General features: G+C 44.7%; 1 protein-coding gene across 4 annotated transcripts in view; it reads right to left on the reverse strand.

The window, feature by feature from the left end:
• The window catches only part of nf2b (NF2, moesin-ezrin-radixin like (MERLIN) tumor suppressor b), a 55,648-nt gene extending 50,178 nt beyond the window's left edge, over positions 1 to 5,470 (reverse strand). For all 4 annotated transcript variants that reach the window (XM_078225008.1, XM_078225007.1, XM_078225009.1 and 1 more), the window contains exons 1-2: positions 5,259 to 5,470; positions 1,558 to 1,686 (exon numbers count right to left, since the gene is read on the reverse strand). In XM_078225008.1, coding sequence (XP_078081134.1) covers positions 1,558 to 1,647 — 90 coding nt within the window. In that variant the 5' untranslated portion in view covers positions 1,648 to 1,686; positions 5,259 to 5,470. The remainder of the gene's footprint in view (positions 1 to 1,557; positions 1,687 to 5,258) is intronic.
• Positions 5,471 to 17,844: the final 12,374 nt, after the last annotated feature.

The following is a 17,844-nucleotide window of genomic DNA, read 5'->3' on the forward strand; positions in this document are numbered from 1 at the left end:
GGCTGAATTTTGTTAGGACAAGACAGATGTATATATAAATGCAGAAGCTTTTCGAAAAATCTAACACTTCTGGAGAAATTGAAAACAAACACCTGCAGTTCAGATCACCATGCCTAGCTTCTTTTGACATAGATATGTTGTAAAGTTAGTGCAAACTGATTTTTGTCACAGTATTATAAACAGTTAGGAATCTGAAACTCTCTTATGTAGGATTTGAACAAAAGGTCAAAGGCAACCTGGAGAAAACAATATGCATTCTGAAAGAATCGTGCTATTATTTTACTTTGGAAGGATGTTCAGAATAATAGTCGTGAATTTAAACATGTTTAAGAACCATTATTGCATACTGTTACAGATATATTCTGAAAAATTGAAAAGATAAAATCAGTTTAATCATCTGAAGCTGTTTTAAGACGGACACTAAGAAATGCATAATCGATCGTAAATAAAGTCTGACCATTGATACACTAGGTAAGAAGCGCCTGTAGGATCTGTACTTAATTTTATGTCTCTTCTAAAAATTGTCACTTCTGACAAAGGAGTACTCCTTAGCATTGCATTTTGTGTTCAAATCTCAGGAGTGGAGCTGAATCAACATTCTCACAAAAAAGTGCTGCGAAACAGAGATATAGACATTTCAGGCCACTGTGCATCCACAGTGATTATCAAAATGCTCCCCCTCAATTTAATAGAAAAACTGTTTGTTTCCTAAAGCTCTTCAATAGTGGCTGGTGCCTACGAACTGAATTGTAGGAGATCTTTTCGTCCTTCTTTCCGTATGTGAAGTACAAAAGACCAAGTTGAAGTAAAAACGATCTTGCATTTGTATTGCACTTTTAACATCCTCAGAATGCCCCAAAGTGCTTTACAGCCAATGAGTTATTTTTAAACTATAGTCACAATTGCTGTGCAAGCAGACAAACCCAGAAAACACTGGAATACACAACATATCTAGAACGAGACCGGAAAGTTAATACTTTGGATGCAATCCATTGTCAGAAGTTGAATATTTTTAAAATTCTCTTAGTTGCACATTTCTATCATTTCATCTGTGTTTTCATTTAATAAAGTTATATCTAAGGTTCAGAATCAACATCAGAAAGAATATTCTTCCCCATTCTGCTTAGTACAGTATACCCACTTTTTAAACCCAGCATTAGCAAACAAATGAAGAAAAGTAGATCCCAAGTTTTCCGGAACTGTGACCATTAATTTTACACTGGATCATTAATCGTGCAAGCTTGAGATAAGGAATGGGCTAGTTTCGTTACTGCTGCTTAAACATAATTCCTTTGTGCTTTTTGCATGCTAAACCAGTGAGTTTCCTTAGCAGACTTTCCATGAGCCTCTTTCTATAATTACAAAATGTCACTTAAGTATGTTAGTAACATTCTCAACTATATCACAAAATGTTGGTTTAAGCTCCATTCCAGAGATCTGAGCACAAAAGCTGGGGCTATACGTCAATGCAATACTAAGGAGAGCTGCATTGTCAGAAGTGACAGTTGTCAGATGAGGCATTAAACAGGCAAGACAAAAACAAACTTTCTCTCCTACCTCACAGCTGAATTCCATCTCTGCATCCATGGTAATAACCTTAACTTTGAAGGTTTTAGGTTGTTTCTTCTTTAAGCCCATTATCGACATTTTGCTTCTAAATCCTTTGACCGTCCCCTATGATTAAACCTGACAATTGAAAGCGCAGTATTAATGCCACGATCATAGCACATATAAGAAACTTACACTAAACATGTAAAGTTAATAAAGTTAGTTTATAATACAGTAAAATCTACCAGCTTTTCTGACAAGGTGATCCACCTATGTTTACATATAATAGCCTCCCTCCATACATCTTTTGCTAATGGTGTTCTGTGCTAACCACCAGGAGGTATGTGAGTGTCCACCTCCATTTCAATTCTTCTGTCATATACTCGTACTCAGTGGCTCTGTAACAAATCTTGCAGAGTCAGAGGTCTCTACTCCTGGGGAATCTATATCTATAGAAGTTCCATTTGTCCAATCTGGAGTGCATGTTCTCTTCTCATTGAGAAATGCCCAATTTTTCAAGAGCTTCAGCCCAGGTTGGGCCTCAACTCAAGGAGGTCCATTGTGTGCAATCCTAAATATCTCAGGTTATCGTTACCGATGGCTCCAATGTTCGACGTCGGAATGCAATCTCTATCTGCTTATGGTGTAGTTCTATTCAAATGAATTTCAGAATCGTTACAGCACAGAGGGAAACCATCTGACCCATCTTGCCTGCACCAGCTCTCCAAATGAGCAACTGACATAGTTCCATTCTCCTGTCTTCTCCCCACAGCCCTGCACATTGTTTCTTTTCAAATAACAGTCCAATTCCCTTTTGAATGCTTTAATTGAACCTGCCTCCACCACTCACGCAGGCAGTGTATTCCAGACCCTAAATCACTCACTGCATGAAGTTTTTTCTCATTTTTCTATTGCTTCTTTTACTGACTTTTTTAAATTTGTGTCCTCTTGTTTTCGATCTGCTCACTAGTGGAAACAGTGTCTCCCTATCTACTCTGTCCAGACTCCTCATGATTTTGAATACCTCTATCAAATCTAACAGCATGAAAAGGGGAGTAAAGTAGAATCATGAAGGCCTTCTGATCACACAAAGACTAGCCCTTCAACTTGGGGTTATTACTTTGCTTGACAGCTATTTGTGAATCGTTTCTATAAAGGGGCAGGGACCTTGATCAGATGGAAACGCTTTGCAACTGACAGCTTGTTGGCAGGGATTCATCCCACAGGCTTAATTCTGAGGTCCATAAAGAGAAATGCATGGACTGTAAAGGCAGATAACATATTTGCAACAAATGTTAAATGATTTTTAAAGTTCCAGGGCAGTCCGATAACAATTAGGTTAGTCTGAGGGTTACAAAAAATGGTTACCATGAGCGAGAAAGTCAACTTTTTTGTTTTATAAATCAAACATTGTAGAGAAATATATCTCACTGTGAAAACTATGCATGTGTTCATTTATCCAACTCGAAAATAAAACTATTTGTTGCTTTGAAGTCAGTGTCTGAATTCAGTGGATTGCTTATCCAATTTACTGTCAAGAAAGAGAATTCACATGATACATTCCAGGAATCAGTGAATGGAGTAAGGGTTCTCTAGAACAATTCTTAGATCAAACATCATCTAAATAGATATGGAAAAAGAAGAGGTGCACTACAGATCGTTTAGGATGTGAGCTGTAGGAGGGGGCTGGTGACATGAACTAAAAAAAAAATCCAGTGCGAAAATTACGTCAAAGCAACTAAATGGAAAATCCAAATAGGGAGCCCAATGACTTGAAAGCTTTTCTAATGTCTATTTATATTTTCTCTTGCAGTATGACTAAATCTCAAACTGTTTCAACTTAAAACAACTAATATTTATCTATGAACAATATTGTTACAGATCTCAGAAAAACATTCACCCTAAACACAGCAAGTGTCATGTTTGGAGTCTGGGTGATCTCTTTGCTTTCAGGATCTGAAGAAGAATGAGAGAAATGTGTTTCAAGAGCACAGGATGGCAAACAACAAGAAAGGATAAGGTGATGTGGGCAACTTTATGATGATCATAATAGCTCAGGGTGAAGCTGAAAGAGGCTTGGGATTTGAACATTCAAGATTTCCAACTAATGCAAGAGCTGCAATAAAAAAGAAACTATGTTGGAAACTCTACAGAGCTGCAATCAATAAAGGTAATAAAATGTTGAACAGTATAGGAAAAGCATAAAACACAAGTCAGTGGAAGTCATCACACTATGCAGTGCTCTGGTCAGACAGTATCTTAACCATCCTATTCAGCCTGGAAAAATACTCAAACACCGGAAATGGTAAAGAATAGAATAGCAAACTTGGGCTCTCAAGCCAAACGTCTGAATTGAGTAACTGACTGAAGAAACTTCAGTGTTTCAGCCTGAAAAATGCTGAGAATTGATCCTATGGTGATGTATGAGATGATTAATGGAACAGAAAAGGTAAATCAAGAACATTACTTCAAATTAACTTGGACAAGGGGGCACAAGTTAAATGAGGGGACTCAAGTTAAGGCAAACAAGGTATTATTTGGGTAGATCATCAGAAACCAGCTCAAAGAAGTAGATTTTAAGGAGCTTCTTAAGGGTAGAGAGGTGAAGAGACTTAGGAAGACAATTCTAGAGCTTAGGGTCTTGGCAGCTGAAGGTACAACCATCAATGATGGGGCAATTAAAATCAAGTTAATTCAAGAGGTCAGAGATTAGAGGAGCATAGATATCTCAGTGTTGTGGGGGTGGAGGAGATCCTAGAGGTAGGTAGGGGGTGAAGCCATGGGGGTAGGATTTGAAAACAAGGATGAGAATTTTAAGTGGTTAAACAGGACCTGGTGCAAGTAAGGACAGGGACAGTTGAGCTTCAGATTATCTCAAATTTATGGGGTGTAGAATGTGAGAAGTATGACAGAAGTGCATTAGTCAATTGGAGGGGCAATAAAGGCAAGCATAAGGCTTGCACAGATGAGCTGAGGCAGGAGCAAAGTTATGAAGGTAAAAATAAACAGTCGATGTCACAGATATTTAATCAGAAGTTCATCTCAGGGACAGATGCAAGTCACCGAAGGTTGTTCTGTCTGATTCAGACTCAAACAGTGGGTTCCCCAGGAGTCTTCCTCCTCGACACCTATACTGTGGTAAGGCTCTGTGGTCGCAGTGAGGTGTTTGATACTTCAAAATAAAGACTTGGAAATGTTGTTTGCTGTAACTTTGTGACAGATTAGTCATCAGGTTCTCATTGTGTACTGCAGATGCGTTTGCTATTTGTTATCTTTGAAGTGGAATGAAACTAAAATGGGAGAAAAGAAAGAAGTGGATCTATTTCCATTTGTGCTCGACTTATTGTGTGTATGTGGGGGGAGGCTTTCACTGCTCAGTAATTCATCATAAGCAACAAGAAGCAACGATTTAACCAGCACAGAGATGGGGCAAAAAGCAACAAAATGCCCTAATAGATAATTTTTCACAATAGTTGCCTATCATGGTGATTATTTATCTCGGTTGGAGAGGGAAATCCACAAATATAAAATAGCACCGACCTCAGAAAGTCAATCAAACACATTCTGGAGGCCCAAACAGTCCTTTCCTGCCCACCCACTGCTGAAACTGTCACCTTCCAGAATATTCCCAAACAAAGGGAGTTATTTGTGTGAAGAAGTTAATATTTATGATCTGAGGGGGTTCAGTCACTGTTCCCGGGGATACTCACCCACACCGAGCCCCGGCCTGGAGTTACAGCCGCTTCCCGTCCCAAGCGGCAGCCTGGCCTCGCCAACCGCGGCCTTACAACGACACCAAGCCGCCCGGGGGTGGCCCAGCCACCGTGACCGAAGAGCAGGGCCTTCTTACCGCCACCATCCGACACTCATTCCTCTCACTGCCAGAACATCCAACACCGCGGCTGCACTGAGCGGCCAGAGCGCACCCTCCTGGTGGGATGTACAGTCATGATGTGGAAATGCCGGCCTTGGACTGGGGTAAACACAGTAAGCAGTCTAACAACACCAGGTTAAAGTCCAACAGGTTTATTTGTACAGTCCGCAGCCCCAGCAATACAGTCCATCACCCACCCATTCCACCAGCAATACAGCCCATCACCCCACCATCCCCCAGCAATACAGGCCATCACCCCATCCCCCAGCAATACAGTCCATCATCCCCCAGCAAAACAGGCCATCATCCCCCAGCAATACAGTCCATCACCCACCCATTCCACCAGCAATACAGCCCATCACCCCACCATCCCCCAGCAATACAGCCCATCACCCCACCATCCCCCAGCAATACAGCCCATCACCCCACCATCCCCCAGCAATACAGTCCATCACCCCCCAATCCCCTAGCAATACTGTCCTTCACCCCCCATCCCCCAACAATACAGCCCATCACCCCAGCAATACAGCCCATCGGCCCCATCCCCCAGCAATACAGCCCATCACCCCACCATCCCCCAGCAATACAGCCCATCACCCCAGCAATACAGCCCATCGGCCCCATCCCCCAGCAATACAGTCCATCACCCCATCCCCCAGCAATACAGTCCATCACCCCACCATCCCCCAGCAATACAGCCCATCACCCCCATCCCCGAACAATACTGTCCATCACCCCCCATCCTCTAGCAATGCAGTCCATCACCCCCACCCCCCAGCAATACAGTCCATCACCCCCATCCCCGAGCAATGCCACCCATCACCCCCCATCCCCCAGCAATACAGTCCATCATCCCTCCATTCCCCCAGCAATACGGTCCATCACGCCCCCCCAATCCCCTAGCAATACAGTCCATCACACCTCTCCATCCCCAAGCAATAGTCCATCAGTCCCTCCCCCCCATCCCCCAGCAATACAGTCCATCACCGCCCCCCCCATTTCCCTAGCAGTAGAGTCCATCACTCCTATCCCCCAGCAATAGTCCATCACCTCCCCATCCCCCAGCAATACAGTCCATCATCCCCCCCATCCCCCAGCAATACAGTCCATCACCCCCCAGCAATAGTCCATCACCTCCCCATCCCCCAGCAATACTGTCTTTCACCCCCCATCACCCAGCAATACAGTTCATCACCCCCCATCCCCCAGCAATACAGTCCATCACCCCCCCATCCCCCAGCAATACAGTCCATCACCCCCCCAATCCCCTAGCAATACAGTCCATCACCCCCCCCCAATCCCCTAGCAATACAGCCCATCACCCCCCCCCATCACCCAGCAATACAGTCCATCACCCCCCCAATCCCCTAGCAATACAGCCCATCACCCCCCCATCACCCAGCAATACAGTCCATCACCCCCCCAATCCCCTAGCAATACTGTCCTTCACCCCCCCATCACCCAGCAATACAGTCCATCACCCCCCATCACCCAGCAATACAGTCCATCACCCCCCATCCCCCAACAATACAGTCCATCACCCCCCATCACCCAGCAATACAGTCCATCACCCCCATCCCCCAACAATACAGTCCATCACCCCATCCCCAATAATACAGTCCATCACCCCCATCCCCCAACAATACAGTCCATCACCCCCATCCCCCAACAGTACAGTCCATCACCCCCATCCCCCAGCAATACAGTCCATCACCCCCATCCCCCAACAATACAGCCCATCACCCCCCATCCCATAGCAATGCAGTCCATCAGCCCCCCCAACCCCCTAGCAATGCATTCCATCACCTCCCCATCCCCCAGCAATATAGTCCATCACCAACCCCCCCCCCCTCCCCCCCCGCAGCAATACAGTCCATCACCCCCTATCTCTCAGCAATACAGTCCTGCCAGCCCCCAGCCCCATTCCCCCAGCAATAGAATCCTGTTAGCACTCACCCCCATTCCTCCAGTAATGCAGTCCTCTCAGCCCCCCAATTCCTCCATCAATGCAGTCTTTTCTGCCCCCTTCATTCCCCCAGCAATGCAACCTTATCAGCTCCCCTCATTCCCCCATCAAGAGTCCCGCCTGCTCCCCTTCAAAACCCCAGCAATTGCTCCAGCTAAACAGCTCCCTTCAGCCCCACCCCCAGTATTGCAATTCTCTTTTCCATATCCTAGCAACAGAGCTCCACTCAATCTTCTCCATGCATTGCAGCTATCTTTCTCCACCCAGCCACATAGCTCTCCTCACCTCTACCCAGTCACTGTTCCTCTCACTCCCAGCAAAACAACTTTCCTCACTCCTCCACTAGCTACGCAACTTGTCTCACCTGCACAACAGCACAATTCCTCATACCTAGTAGCAGAGCTCCCCTCATTGCCTCTACCAGCAGTACAGCTCCCCTTGCTCCAACAACACGGTTTCTTTCACTTCCCAGCAATGCAGCTTTCTCTCACCAACTCCTCAGCAATGGAGCTCCAGCATCTCATTAGAAGCAACACAACTTCCCCCCACCTCAAGCTACCCCACAGTCCTTACCGACAGTGCAGCTGCTGCATTATCCTCTTATATGCAACAACATCCCAACCAAACTGCTTTCAACTGGCCCTCACCCCAAAACATTACAGCTCCATTTATCCTGCTGTCCAAAGTCCCACTACGAACAGCACAACCCACACAACCAACTACACTGCTCCCAACAGGATCCACTCTCAAACCAAAGTCAAACAGTCGTCATCTCAAAATTGCAGCTCTTGCAAAAATCACAAACCTAGCAAGATAGCTACTTACACAATCTAACAACACAGCTCCTGAAAACCCATTCTCCAGAAACTCTTCATGCAGTCTCCAAACTTCACAATACCTCCAACCCCAGAAATGTTACATCTACGTCGTGCTATTTCAATCATGGTAACTCTTGCTTCCACATAACTCACCAAGCAATTCAGCCACCATACAAGTCCTGATACCATCACTAACATGTTTAATGCACAGCTCACTTAATCCTTTTTTGGGAACATAGTTCACATCCAACATAGCTCCTACACAACCCAATAACTACAGGAATGCAGCTCCCACACGGGCCACACCAGCAGCAACACTGCAGTATAGTTTTCACGCTTTATCGATATAGGTTGCATCCCCAAAAACTGTTGTCCACATAACCCTTCACCCCAACAACATAGCTCCCACAGTGTCTCCAACTGCAAGCGCACAGCTCAAACCTCAGCCCCCATACTTCTGATAAGTTCACATCTATAATACTGGGAACAAAGCCATACTCCCAGTAAGAAAACTTCATGCAGCAAATACCCATATCGCTTGCAACATAGGTTGGGCATTAGCTACCAACATGATTTCCGCACAAATTCTTAGTGCTAAAAGATCTCGTTGTTCTGATTTATAATTTTCTCTGTATAGAATTATCATGGAACAGAACCTAACACTATATTTTTATTGAAAAATATATCCTCATGGCTACTTTTTATTTTAAACTGGACCTTTCGGCTGAACAAAGACCATTAAGTTCACTGACCCTATGTCTATGAGTTATTGCTTGTGAGTCGCCAGAAAAAAAAGTCACTTTCAGAAGTCAGAGATGTCACACCTTGTTATTTCTCAACAGACCAGGGGACTGCACAGCTCGAGTTCAAAGCAAGCTACACAAAGGCTATTTGTATTTGATAAACCAGGCCTGCAGCAGAGTCAAAGAATCTAGGGAGACAATGACTTCCCAAACCAGACCCTCAACAAATAGCACCTCTTTCAACCCATAATTGCTCAGATGCTATCAACCTGGAACACGAAGCCAATTTCAAGACACTGGATACATATCTTAAATGAAGAAGTATCATACAGACTCAAACATTATTCTTGTTTCTCTCCCCACAGGTGCTGCCAAGCCTGTTAAGTTTTACTGTGTAAACAACCTTTGTTGAAGACCTCTTGGAGATGTACAGTCACATGACCTAAGATTCTGGCTTGTTGAACAAGTTAATGTTGCCTTCCTGAGCTGCAAGCCAATCTGCTATTTCAACATATGACTGTCTGCTGTTTCAACATAAGTAAGAAGTCTCACAACACCAGGTTAAAGTCCAACAGGTTTATTTGGTAGCAAATACCATAAGCTTTCGGAGCGCTGCTCCTTTGTCAGATGGAGTGGAAATGTGCTCTCAAACGGTGCACAGAGACACAAAATCAAGTTACAGAATACTAATTAGAATGCGAATCCCTACAGCCAGCCAGGTCTTAAAGGTACAGACAATGTGGGTGGAGGGAGCAATAAACACAGGTTAAAGAGATGTGTATTGTCTCCAGACAGAACAGCCCGTTTCAACATAAGAACAGGAAACTTGAGAAACTCGATATCACCACCAGCAGCAATCAAGCCTCCCCGGTTACCACAGTAGAAAACAGTACCACTGCAGGGAAGTCCATTGTCAACTTGTTGGATACACACTTCAACCAGGTGAAATCGAAGTTCTCAGCCGAGGGCTCAATCTTTGCCCCACCACCAAAATAGACCCCATCACAGCAGACACAGAAGAATTCATCAGGCGAATGAGGCTGCGGGAGTTCTTCCACAAACCCCAAGAGGCCAACAGTGAACACAATGAGACAGCCAATGAACCGGAACAGCCGACAGAGAGATCCGCAGTGCAACCGAAGAGGAAAGAGTCGAATTGGACTCCTCCGGAAGGCCACTGCCCTCGACTTGACATGTATGCCCAAGCCATCAGGAGGTGCATCAACACCAAATTCATCAGCTGCACTCACAAGACAGCACCGAACATCACCCAAGCACAACGCAATGCCATCCACGCTCTCAAAACCAACCGCAAAAATGTCATCAAACCAGCAGACAAAGGAAGGGCCATCGTCATACTGAACAGAACGGATTACTGCAAAGAAGTGTACCGACAACTGAACAACGAGGAACACTACAGACAGTTACCCACAGATCCGACCAAAGAACACACCCGTCAACTCAACACTCTGATCAAGACCTTTGATCTGGACCTTCAGAGCACCCTCCGTGCTCTCATCCCACGTACTCCCCGCGTTGGAGATCTCTACTGCCTCCCGAAGATACACAAGGGAAACACACCCAGCCGTCCCATCGTATCAGGCAATGGGACCCTGTCCGGCTATGTCGAGGGTATCATGAAACCCATTGTACAAAGAACCCCCAGCTTTTGTCGCGACACTACGGACTTCCTACAGAAACTCAGCGCACATGGAGCAGTTGAACCAGGAGCACTCCTCGTCACAATGGATGTCTTGGCACTCTACACCAGCATTCCCCATGATGATGGCATTGCTGCAAAGGCCTCAGTACTCAACGCCGACAACTGCCAGTTTCCAGATGCAATTTTACAACTCATCCGCTTTATCCTGGACCAAAATGTCTTCATCTTCAACGACCAGTTCTTCATCCAGACACACGGAACAGCCATGGGGACCAAATTCGCACCTCAATATGCCAACATCTTCATGCACAGGTTGGAACAAGACTTCTTCACCGCACAGGACCTTCAACCGATGCTATACACTAGATACATCGATGACATTTTCTTCCTTTGGATTCATGGTGAACAATCACTGAAACAACTATATGATGACATCAACAAGTTCCATCCCACCATAAGACTCATCATGGACTACTCTCCGGAATCGGTTGCATTCTTGGACACACGCATCTCCATTAAGGACAGTCACCTCAGCACCTCACTGTACCACAAGCCCACAGATAACCTCACGATGCTCCACTTCTCCAGCTTCCACCCTAAACACGTTAAAGAAGCCATCCCCTACGGACAAGCCCTCCGTACACACAGGATCTGCTCAGATGAGGAGGATCGCAACAGACACCTCCAGACGCTGAAAGATGCCCTCATAAGAACAGGATATGGCGCTTGACTCATCGATCGACAGTTCTGACACGCCACAGCGAAAAACCGCACCGACCTCCTCAGAAGACAAGCACGGGACACGGTGGACAGAGTACCCTTCGTCGTCCAGTACTTCCCTGGAGCGGTGAAGCTACGGCATCTCCTCCAGAGCCTTCAACATATCATTGATGAAGACGAACATCTCGCCAAGGCCATCCCCACACCCCCACTTCTTGCCTTCAAACAACCGCACAACCTCAAACAGACCATTGTCCACAGCAAACTACCCAGCCTTCAGGAGAACAGTGACCACGACACCACACAACCCTGCCACAGCAAACTCTGCAAGACGTGCCGGATCATCGACACGGATGCCATCATCTCACGTGAGAACACCATCTACCAGGTACACGGTACCTACTCTTGCAACTCGGCCAACGTTGTCTACCTGATACGCTGCAGGAAAGGATGTCCCGAGGCATGGTACATAGGGGAAACCATGCAGATGCTACGACAACGGATGAATGAACACCACTCGACAATCACCAGGCAAGATTGTTCTCTTCCTGTTGGGGAGCACTTCAGCGGTCACGGGCATTCGGCCTCTGATCTTCGGGTAAGCGTTCTCCAAGGCGGCCTTCATGACACACGACAGCACAAAGTCACTGAGCAGAAACTGATAGCCAAGTTCCGCACACATGAGGACGGCCTGAACCGGGATCTTGGGTTCATGTCACACTGTCACACATGTCACAACCCCCATAGCTTGCCTGGACCTGCAGAATCTCACTGGCTGTCCTGTCTGGAGATAATACACATTTCTTTAACCTGTGCCTATTGCTCTCTCCACTCACATTGTCTGTATCTTTAAGACTTGATTAGTTGTAAAGATTCGCATTCTAATCAGTATTCTGTAACTTGAGTTTGTGTCTCTGTATGCCTTGTTTATGAGCAGATATCCATTCCATCTGACGAAGGAGCAGCGCTCCGAAAGCTAATGGCATTTGCTACCAAATAAACCTGTTGGACTTTAACCTGGTGTTGTTAAAACTCTTACTGTGTTTACCCCAGTCCAACGCCGACAGTCATTAGGACACAGCAGTAGTACTGGAGATACAGGATTCACATCAACATATGACGAGCAGGCATGCAGAAGGTGCTCTGGCCAGGTTGGACACCTGACCCCATCACACCGGAACTCTGCTGGAAGTTCTACACTGTTGTCTACAAAAACTCAATTATCTCTGCATGCCTATTTCTCCTCTGTGAACTGAACACCACCGGAAAAATGCATTTTACAACAGTGGTTTTTAGCCACCAACCTCAGTGAAGGAATTCCTCACCGGACTTTGATTCTGGACTCTGGAACTTACATGAACCAATATTTATTTTCTCTGCTGTCCATCTTTTCTCTATCCATCCTTTACTGAATTGAGGGGGGGGGGGGGGTGGACCCTCCTTTTTGCAATTTTTGAATGTGTACAATAAACTAACCTTTTGAGGTCATCCTACCTTGAATTTGCCGTGGGGCTATTGGTAAGAATTAGATCACACAAGAAAATGAGGAGTTGGGAAATATGGCACCACTTGTTAAAAAAGAAACAAAATACCCTTCTGTTTACAGATGGGTGATTAGGGGAAAAATTAGTGCTGTTTGAATGGACATTTCCCAAACAGACTGTAAAGAAGAGGTCGCATGATGAATAATGTTGTGATATCAGTGCTATGTCATAATCCTCTTTATAAAGAAGTTACCTGTCATGTGACCCACCCCAAAATGTTAACTGGTGCTGATTGTGTGAAAATCACGGCTGTTAGAGGAAATTTTGTTTCATAATTGGGACATAATGTCATTTAATGCACAAGGTCATGAATTTAAGGTCATTAAATGTATCCAATTCTAATTTTATTAACTGATAACCTGAAATTTTTATTGTTTTTTTAAGGGATTAAATTCCACAATTGTTCATTTGTCTGTGAAAAGTTTAAAAGTGTCCTTCGTTATTCATGTGTTCATAAATGAGTGGCTTAATTTTTATATGTGCTTCGTCATCTCTAATTTTAATTTTGATCTCTTACAATTTTTCCGAAGCAGGGCAAGATGTACCAGGTTGGAGTCAAGTGCCGAATGGTATTAAGGAACGGAATCATGGAGTTTCCAAGACTGTCGTAGGAGATAGGTAGGAAACATCACATTACACCTTACGTTGGCATGAAATATTATTTGGACATCTGACAAGATTTTCCGCTCCCATTGCTGATCCTGTCTGATGAAAATGGGAGCAGAAAATCCCCCCAATGACTTTAGTTTAGATGCATGCATGGTAATGAGAGTTTACGACGTGAAAGCAAACAAGGATTAAAGAAAACTAAGCTGTTGCTTGGCAACCATCGCCATCCTGGGACAGAAAGAACTTTTAAATTAGTTGTCAGCTGGAGCCAGGAGAAGCTTGACAGGATAAGGCAGTTGCAGAGGGCAGACTTGTCAAAAGAACAAAAGAAAGTCCCAAAAAACAGGGAGTGGGGACAAAGAAAAATGTCTCAGGAAGACAGTTAAATTAAAAGAACAAAGAACAAGAAGTTAACCAGGTACTATCTGAAGTTAAAATAAAAAGCAGAGAAATTGCTCTGAGTTAAAGAGAGAGCTGCAAGAACCAGATTTAAAGTTGTCTAGCTGAGAAGGCAGTGTAAATCAATGTAAATCAAAAGTTTGGTGATGCCTTAACACAGCCTGTGAAATGGTAGTGTTCTGTTAGCATGCTTGGGTACCTGACAGATTGTGTGGCAGCTTGAATGCTCGTGGCAATCCAAGGCATAAGGATATTGAAAGGATAAATTGAAATCCTGGAGCTTTATGCTTGGTGGTGGCATCTGAGTGAAAGCTTTGTTTGGGGGAAGATTCCAAGTGTGTTCTTAAAAGGTGGAATTTCGAAACACTTGCTTGAAAGTCAGAATTCCAGTGAGACCAGTCAGCTCACAGTGGGACCAGTCAGCTCACAGTGGGATAAGCATCTGAGGAGATTTGATGAGAAATCCACAGAAGTTGTATTGGGTGGCATCTGTCACTTGGTTTCAGAATGTGGTAAGTCTAACAACAGTTGGCCTATTGGTTTACATGAACTGTGTACTTACTGAGAACATTAGAGGATAAGACATATTTTGCGACTTGTGTTATCCTTACAAATCTGTGTACATTTGTAAAGAAATAGTGGGGTAAAGGAGTAGTGTATTCTTGTTAACATCTGTTGGATGTAACTCCCTCATTATATGGTGCTGTTAAATGGCTAACAATATTAACATCTGATATAAAATTGATATGGCCATAAAAGAAGCATTAGCACTTTGTAGCCTGACAGCTTGATTTCTCCAACTATTTTCTACTAAGGAAAGAATGTAAAGATACAAAAAAGAGTAAGTTAAAACTTCTAGTAATGATACTCTTAGTAAGCTGCTGGGATATTTTACTCTGTTGGAACATAGAACAGTACAGCACAGAACAGGCCCTTCGGCCCACGATGTTGTGCCGAGCTTTATCTGAAACCAAGATCAAGCTATCCCACTTCCTATCATCCTGGTATGCTCCATGTGCCTATCCAATAACCGCTTAAATGTTCCTAAAGTGTCTGACTCCACTATCACTGCGGGCAGTCCATTCCACACCCCAACCACTCTCTGCGTAAAGAACCTACCTCTGATATCCTTCCTATATCTCCCACCATGAACCCTATAGTTATGCCCCCTTGTAATAGCTCCATCCACCCGAGGAAATAGTCTTTGAACGTTCACTCTATCTATCCCCTTCATCATTTTATAAACCTCTATTAAGTCTCCCCTCAGCCTCCTCCACTCCAGAGAGAACAGCCCTAGCTCCCTCAACCTTTCCTCATAAGACCTACCCTCCAAACCAGGCAGCATCCTGGTAAATCTCCTCTGCACTCTTTCCAGCGCTTCCACATCCTTCTTATAGTGAGGTGACCAGAACTGCACACAATATTCCAAATGTGGTCTCACCAAGGTCCTGTACAGTTGCAGCATAACCCCACGGCTCTTAAACTCCAACCCCCTGTTAATAAAAGCTAACACACTATAGGCCTTCTTCACAGCTCTATCCACTTGAGTGGCAACCTTTAGAGATCTGTGGCTATGGACCCCAAGATCTCTCTGTTCCTCCACAGTCTTCAGAACCCTACCTTTGACCCTGTAATCCACATTTAAATTTGTCCTACCAAAATGAATCACCTTACATTTATCAGGGTTAAACTCCATTTGCCATTCTTCAGCCCAGTTTTGCATCCTATCTATGTCTCTTTGCAGCCTACAACAGCCCTCCACCTCATCCACTACTCCACCAATCTTGGTGTCATCAGCAAATTTACTGATCCACCCTTCAGCCCCCTCCTCTAAGTCATTAATAAAAATCACAAAGAGCAGAGGACCAAGCACTGATCCCTGTGGCACTCCGCTAACAACTTGCCTCCAGTCCTAAAATTTTCCATCCACCACCATCCTCTGTCTTCGATCAGATAGCCAGTTACCTATCCAATCGGCCAACTTTCCCTCTATCCCACACCTCCTTACTTTCATCCTGTTAAAGACACTAAATATATTGATAGACTGATACAGCACAGAATGAATCACCTTAAATCTGTGTTCTCTGGTTGCTGCCTCTTAGAATCATAGAATCCCTTCAGTGCAAAAGGAGGCCATTTGGCCCACCGTGTCTGCTCCGACTTCCCGATACAGCATCTTACTCTGGCCCACCCCACGCATTTACCCCATTAATCCCCCTAACCTAGACATCTTGGGACAATAAGGGATAATTTAGCATGGCCAGTCCACCTAACCTGCACATCTTTGGACTTTGGGAGGAAACTGGAATACCTGGAGGAAACCCATGCAGAAACGGGAGACTATCCAAACTCCATACAGTCACCCAATCTGGGTCCTTGGCACTGAGGCAGCAATGCTAACCACTGTGCCACCAAGCTGCTCGCCATCAGAAAGTTTTTTATTTATTCTATTAAAATCATTTTGAACACTTTTATCAAATATTTATTTAACCAAGTCTGAGCAGGGCTCATCAGCCCATATACGAGTGGTATGAATGTTATCTTTCCTTTTCACTGTGTATGTAAAAAAATCTGATCCATGCAAAATTGAAAATGTAAACCATGAAGTATCCATCTCTTTGCTGGCATTTGCAGGCTTTCCCTGCAAACCCACAGTTTCTTTGACTGATTTGTCTACTGTGAAGTCCGAGGAAAAGAAAAAGACTTCCCGGAGTATTTCAAGCCAATGAAGGTATTTTAAATTGAATGGCATTATTATCACATAACAAATCAGGAGTCAATTTATGCACATTAAACGTCCACAAACAGCAATGTGATGATGACCAGATTATCTGTTTTTCTGTGATACAGGAGGAAATAGTGGTAATGTCACTGAACTAGTTTTCCAGAGACCCAGGCTAATGCTCTAGGACATGGGTTCAAAGCCTACAACAGGAGCTGGTGGAATTTGAATTCAATTAATAAATCTGGAATATAAAGCAATGGTGACCATAAAACGATCACTGATTCCCTAATATTCTTTAGGAGTTTGCACGTTCTGCCCGTGTCTGCGTGGGTTTCCTCCCGGGTGCTCTGGTTTCCTCCCATCATCCAAACATGTGTGGGTTAGGCCTCTTTTAGGGCAAACCAAATAAACCAACTCAAATTAACTCAGGGATAAAGTAAAAGGGGCAGCTCTCCAAAAGGAGGGGGAACAGCCCGAAAGGAACAGAAGTACAAAGGAACCTTAAAACATCAAATCATAATGTGATTATCGGGGTCTATAATGCACCCCAGCCCCTGCGATGCCCAACGGGCGCAGAAGGCGAATGTGTGGGTTAGGTGCATTGGCCAAACTAAATTGCCACTTAGTATAGAGGGGGGGGGGTGGCGGTAAGGGTTAGCAAGGTAAATAGGTGGGGTTATGGGGATAGGGCTGTGCGTGATTGTTGTTTGGTGTAGATTTAATAGGCCGATTGGCCTCCTGCACTTCAGGGATTCTATGTAGATTGAGGGATAAATATTGACATAACTCCCCTGCCCTTCTTCAAGACAGTGCCATGGAATCTTTCACATCCACCCTCTCCTCGGTTTATCATCTCATGGGAAAGGTGGCAGATCCGACAGTCCTTGAATCCAGAACCTTCTGACTCTGACCAGAAATGCAGGCATTTGAACTAGGGTTCAAACGGTCACTATTGGGGAGGGGAGGGGGAGAGAGTAAAGTCAAATCAGGGGAATTGAATGCGTTGGAATTAAAGACAGAACTATATGTTCAGGGAAGAAAAATCTTAGATCGGAGAGCCGACTACGAGCCCACTTTAGCTCCAATGGCCGAGTAAAAGCCGCATCGAAGAAGATGATAGATATGCCGGGGGAAGCAATAGCAGGAAACACACCCGCTCCACCTCGCTGTGCGCATGCCCGGTTCTCGGTGGGAGGAAGTGGCGCGCTTGCGCAGTCGTGCCGGAAATGTGTCCG

This window comes from Mustelus asterias, chromosome 12, assembly GCF_964213995.1.
Source record: "Mustelus asterias chromosome 12, sMusAst1.hap1.1, whole genome shotgun sequence".
Taxonomy (NCBI): Eukaryota; Metazoa; Chordata; class Chondrichthyes; order Carcharhiniformes; family Triakidae; genus Mustelus; species Mustelus asterias.